The sequence below is a fragment of the Archocentrus centrarchus genome, chromosome 22 (assembly GCF_007364275.1).
Source record: "Archocentrus centrarchus isolate MPI-CPG fArcCen1 chromosome 22, fArcCen1, whole genome shotgun sequence".
Classification (NCBI taxonomy): Eukaryota; Metazoa; Chordata; class Actinopteri; order Cichliformes; family Cichlidae; genus Archocentrus; species Archocentrus centrarchus.
The window spans coordinates 6302081-6308224 of NC_044367.1; the positions used below are offsets into that span (position 1 = coordinate 6302081).

Sequence of the window (6144 nt, forward strand, 5' to 3'; positions counted from 1 at the left end):
CCCGGAAAGTCCCGAGGAGAAGGCCGGCAGAGAGCCGGACAGAGCCGGCCTAAGAGAGTCACAGGGCAGCGATGAGGAGGACGGAGCCTGCGGGGAATTGGAGGCCGAAGCCCGAGCGGCCTGTAAGGTGCCGCCGCTGCCACTGGTCTGCGTGGTCATGGACGGGTGTGGGACATGAGGAAAAAAGTAACTGGTTTGTCCGGCTAGTAGATTCACCGAGCAGGGGTTCAGTGAGTAAGTGGCCCCGGAGCAAGGCACGGAGAGGCCGCAGGGCACCGCCGAGGCCGCCAGGGCCGCCGCCGTCAGGTGGTGCGTCGCGTAGGGGAGATCCCCGCCGACCAGCCGGTCCATGCTGAGCCCGTTGGAGGATGGGAACGACGAGTGGCTGTTGCTCATGTTCTGGGTGAGCATGCTGCTGTAGGACATGGGATGACCCGGGTATCCCGAGGAGGTCCCGTTGTAGCCGAGGGCGCCGCCTGCCCGTGGGTGGTGTAGGGAGAGGAAGGGGGACATGGGCCAGTACAAGGAGCCGGCCCGGTCCATGAAGGTCAGCCCAGAGGTCAGCCGGGCACCCCGCTTGAAGGCCAGCTTGGCTCGGGACGTGGTGGACCGCCGCCGGAGCTTCCCAGTAGTGCCGCCGATGAAAACGTCGTCGCTGCTGGGGTCCAGCATCCAGTAGTTGCCCTTGCCTGGGTCGTCGTAGTGCCGCGGCACCTTGACGAAGCATTTATTGAGGCTGAGATTGTGCCGGATGGAGTTCTGCCACCCCTGCTTGTTCTCCCGGTAGTACGGGAAGTTTTTCATGATGAATTCATAAATGCCGTTCAGAGTGAGACGCTTCTCCGGACTCTGCCTGATGGCCATCATTATCAAGGCGTTATAACTAAAAGGAGGTTTTTCATACTTGCCGCTTTTCTTCTCTCCGTCCTTCCCTCCAGCGCCGCCGTCCCCGTCTTTCGTGTCCTTTTTCTCTTCCTGCTTCTCCTTCTCGTCCGGGCAGCTCTCCTGTCTCGAGGAATCACTTTTAGGGTCCGCCTTGGCATCCGACTGCGCGGCCGGAAGAGGAGCTTTCTGCTCGTCTTCGTCCGCGGCACCAGGCCGGTGGTGGTGGTTCTGGTGGTGGTGGTGAAGGTGGTTTTGGTGGTGATGCTGGTTCTGGTGGTTGTTATTGTCGCTTTGCACGGCCTCGGGCACCAAACTGTTTATACTAAACGACGATTTAGGAATCATTTTCACCTCTTTGCGCTCTCCCATATCCAACATCACCGGGCAATAAGGGGGGAAAATGGCAACGACCAAAAGCGACGATCACAGCTGGGTTTCAATCTGTCCTGTCTCTGCCTGCGAACCAGGACGGGAAGGAAGGAAGGGGGGATAGATAGGAAGAAAGAAAGTATAGCCCAACAAACTATTTCATGTTCGGTTTGGGGAGAAAAAAGGAAACACACACAACACACATGTACACACACATCGATAGGAGACAGATAGCTGCAATTAATTAGGGAGCCACAGCCACTAAAGCAAGTAAAAAAAACATTGGTTGGACCTTTCCGGGCCTCAGCCAACCAGGGGAACATTAGTATTAAATATTAAGGCGTCCTCTGCGCTTTCAGCCAATCATGACGCACAGGGAAACACACACATCCACCAATGCCTTGCACGCTGCAAAAAATGCCTACCTCCCCGACACATTTTATGGTTTCTGGAGTCTTAAAAGAATTTAAATTTGAGCAAAATAAACACTGAAATGCCACAACGAAGACTGTGTTTTTATGGTTTCCAAAGCGAATCGTTTGTTTTTGAGTTTTGTTAAATATTAGTCTATTTATCTTTAAACTAGTGTTCCCTATGCTCATTTTCGTCACATTTGCAAAAACCTGATCTGTGAATGGATAAAACTCTTTTAGAAACTGGATCATTTTACAACCCACTTGTGTGTTTTCCGGACATTTTTAAGAGGAAACTGAAACTTTAGAGCGTCTTACGCACACGGCCAAATCGGACACTTTTTGCAGCGTAGAAAACACACTCACCCTTATCAACACTCGTGTGCCTTCCCCTCATCCCTCCCCTCTCACACCCTCTCCCCCACCTAAACCAAAAAACCGTAGCTGGAAAACACACACCGTGCATGCGTAAACCCAAATCCCCGCCGCTCCTCATATTTACACTCCTCCGATTCAAATATTTGCCCCTTCGGCGTCTCCAAAACTGTTTACATCCCGGGAAAATAAACAGAGGAGAGGGGATCCGGAGGGCACGCGGACACGGTCAGGACAGGCTGAGGTGATTTATGTGTCAGATCGCAGCAGACTGCGCTGCGCAGAAAGGCTGCGGGCTGCTTCTCCAAAAGCCGCTTCTCCGTGCGTAAAATGTGTGCCGGGCATAAACACGGTGTCATGTCAATCTGCCGCTTTCAGGAAGGTTTCTGTAGTCACTTACTTTCCTCCCAGCGGAGAAGAATTTAACAACAGCACAAAATGATCCGGAGGCAGGAAGAGACTCAGCGAGTGGGAAAGGGTGGAGAGCCGAGGGCCGCCGAGAACTCTGATCAAACATTAGCCACATATTTTTTTAGCTTATGGATAAAGAAAAAAACATGAAATAATTTAACAACATATTTCAAAAGGGATTCATGGCACCCTTTTCTTTTGAAAAAAAATGAAGAGTGCGTTGTTATTACCTATGTTGGGTCTGTGTGACCGTTAATATACTGTAACTATAACGGCACCTGCGCTCTAATGGCACTGAGGGATGTGCACTCAGGCCGTAAAGTCCACACATTTTTATCTACATCTGCTTTACAACATTAATGAAATATTTGATGGTTTGATGCGTTTACATTTATACCAGAATTTGGTTGCCAGCCTGCGACGAAATAGGTACAAAATGTATATGTAAAATCTCTAAATTCTCACAGTGGAAAAGAAATTAATGGAATAAATTCTAATATTGTTTTTACAACGTCAGTTAAATGTTTAATATTATTTTCGCATGTTATTGAGACAACAGTCATTTCTTTCTGCTGCAGGAGTGCATGCAAACGCTGGCAAACACTACACAGATTAGTCTGTCAACGTATTTACACACTATGTTATTGCTGATATTATTCAAAAAGAAGAAGAAGAAGTCACATATTCTGTGTGGTCTCATTGGAATTTATTTAATTAAGAGTTCCCCAAACAGCTACGCGACTACCCACTCAAATACGGCTGTGGTACTGCAGCTGTTTCTGCCCGTAAACCTACACAACTACTGCTCGTTACTAGCGCTGCCGTTTTTATTGATTCGGTGTCATTATTGATGAAATGGGTACAACTACACCGCCATTAGTAGCTCACTAATATGACCGGTAATAGTAATATTTCCATGAACATATCACTGTTGTATTGTTGCTACTACAATGAAGTTTTTCTCTCCATATGAGCGCAAAAAAATAAATATATTATGTTCCTCCTCAGTAACACCCTCACGTGTTGTCTGGAACAGATAATTACAAAAGAAAAAAAAAAAAAAGCTGTTAAGTCTACAAAATAAAAGCTTTTCAGAATGTCATTCCACCTTAAATACTTTAATGGGAGACACACTCTGCCAAATCTGTCAGTCTGTAAAGTGCACAACAGTTGATTTAACACGTTTAAGGTGGTATGAGAATCTTGCTGTCAGTGTATGTGAAGGGAAGACAATCGACATTTTAAGGGGTTTTTCTTCCCTTTTTTTTTTTTTTTTAATACATCACTGGAAACTAAACCAGAGAAAACTCCGCAGCAGGAGAGCTAATTTGACGTTTTCATATATTTATTTCGAATCATGAGTTAATCTGCCAACAACACTGAGGGGGAAAATGCACCAACAGTTTCCATCCAAAGTGCAGACTTTTGGGTAGAAATGTGACTCAACCTACTGACACACAGAAAAGCTACCATTTAAGATGAGAAAGCTCTTTAATTAACAAAGCGCGATTTAAAAAAAAAAAATCTAACTGCTTTAAATACACCTGACGTTATTTAGTTAGGTTTTACTTCTAATAAAAAAGGAAACACCTGCTCGGACACGCTGCGCGGTTTTTACGCAGGAAACACTGAAGCGTCGCGGAAGCTTTTGAGCTTCTCAGAGACCCACAAATGTGAATGTATTTTCTGTGAAGAAGGTGAGCGCAGTCTTTCAGTGACAGGCGCTCATCACAGAAATGAGGCAGGGGAAGACTTCAAGCAAAGCGAGTGGTTTGATTTCAGACTGGAAGCTTTCTAACGCACACAGAAGAAGCTGCTCACATTATCAGAAACTGCAAGTTTGCATAAACTTCCTCATTTTGTCTGAATCTCCATTTTGTGTTTTAAACCTTTCAGATGGTTTAGTGAAATAAATCATTAGGATTCACCAGCAGTCTTGTTATTTTTGAGGGATTTCCCGCCTATGAGGCTTTACCTTTTCTTGGACCTTGGTTTTACTAAAATGAAAGAAATTTTATCTTCGCATACATTTTTTTTTTTTTTATAAAACCATTTCATATACGTAAGGTTAAACTCCATATCATTATTATTGCCGGTCTTTTGCAATACAGAAAACCAAAAAAAAAAAAAAAAGAGGAATTCAGAAGTCTTGGAAAGCTTCTGTAATTGTTTTTGGATCTTTCAATCACATCTCATAGTTTGTTTTTTTGTACATAATGCAGAGCAGGTTTGGCTTTTATTATATTATCAAATAATATTAATAAATTAATTCAGTGTGTTGCTCAAGTGCACAGCGGTGGCAATAATAATAATAATAATTCTCACTATTATTTGCGCGCAAAATCGTGCGCGTAAAATAGTGTCTTCAGAAGGACGTTCTTTCGTTCCACCGGTATGCTTTTATTTTGACAGCGCGGTTTAAGTTAGTGCTGTTTGTTTGTGAGCTTCTCTGTGACATTCGGCGAACTGAACATACTGGTTGTTTACAGCTCAGAGAAGCTGAAGATATGAGCGGACTGTTCGGCTCAGCTTGTATGTTTTCTGCAGCGCTTCCGTGTTGCTGCTGTGTTTCCTTGTTGTGTCTCTGTGTGTTGAGGTAAATTCCTGATTGTGTCTGTCGGGCTGTGAGACTCTGCATCATCCAAACAGACCTGAGGAGGAGGAGGGGATGGTTGTGGAGGAGGAGGAGCTGCAGAGAGAGAAAAAAAAAAGAAAAACCTCCATCCAGCCTGAGAAGGACAAAAACAGGCATCAAAAATTGGTGCTTTCTGGTGCTAGTTTGTCCAAACGCATTTCAGCAAAGCGCCTGTTTCAAGATTTTAAGAAAACGTTTGGTCCCTGAAACAAAAGCAGCAGGTGAATTCGGAGAAGCGAGGAGGGGTGGTTTCTGCTGTTCCACGCGTGTGTACGTGTATTTCTTTACATAAAAACGATAAGAAATTCAAATAAAACCAGCCAACTTTTATTTTTTCTTGAATTTTAGATCCTGACTCTAACCTTTCCTTTAGACAGGTAACAGCTGGTGTTTAAATTAAAAACGGGAGAAATGAAAATCAAACCGGCTCCAATAATGGCAACAACTAAAACTTCAAACAAAATCATAGAAATATAAATTGTATGAAAGAGCCTGAAAAAGGCTGATTAAAAAGTGAGACTGAAAATGGCATCGAGGGGGAAACGCCACCATGAAAGATGAGACACATTAAATCTTGACTGCAATAATTTAGGATATATATATATATATATATATATATATATATATATATATATATATATATATATATATATATATATATATATATATATATATATATGCTGCAAAGAAACAGAAAGGAAGCAGAAAGAAAAATGCAAATTTTTCAGCAAAGTATAGTGTAGACATGTCAAAGGAGATACTTGTTATTTTTTTTTATTTAATTCTAATAGGAAAAAGCTTACATTTACATCCCTAACTTGTTCATGAATATGAAACATTAAATAAACTATTAGAAGACTGAAATATTTTTATTATGACCTTTCTGCATTAAGGGTTTTGGTGGCCTCTGAGGGCCACCAAAATCTTAAAGATTCTTTTGTTGCTTACTGTAAAAATGGGTTACTGCATTCTTTAGATTCTAAAAGGGGTCCTTGGTTCAGTAATGAGGATCTCAAGAGTTGTTGTTTGGGCTCCAAGGGTTTCGTAGGAAGGGAA

General features: G+C 43.3%; 1 protein-coding gene across 1 annotated transcript in view; it reads right to left on the minus strand.

Moving 5' to 3' along the window:
* The window catches only part of foxg1a (forkhead box G1a), a 2015-nt gene extending 565 nt beyond the window's left edge, over positions 1–1450 (minus strand). The window contains exon 1 of the mRNA XM_030719264.1: positions 1–1450. This exon is cut by the window's left edge and continues 565 nt beyond it. Within this exon, the coding sequence (XP_030575124.1) occupies positions 1–1263 (1263 nt within the window). The 5' untranslated portion in view covers positions 1264–1450.
* Positions 1451–6144: the final 4694 nt, after the last annotated feature.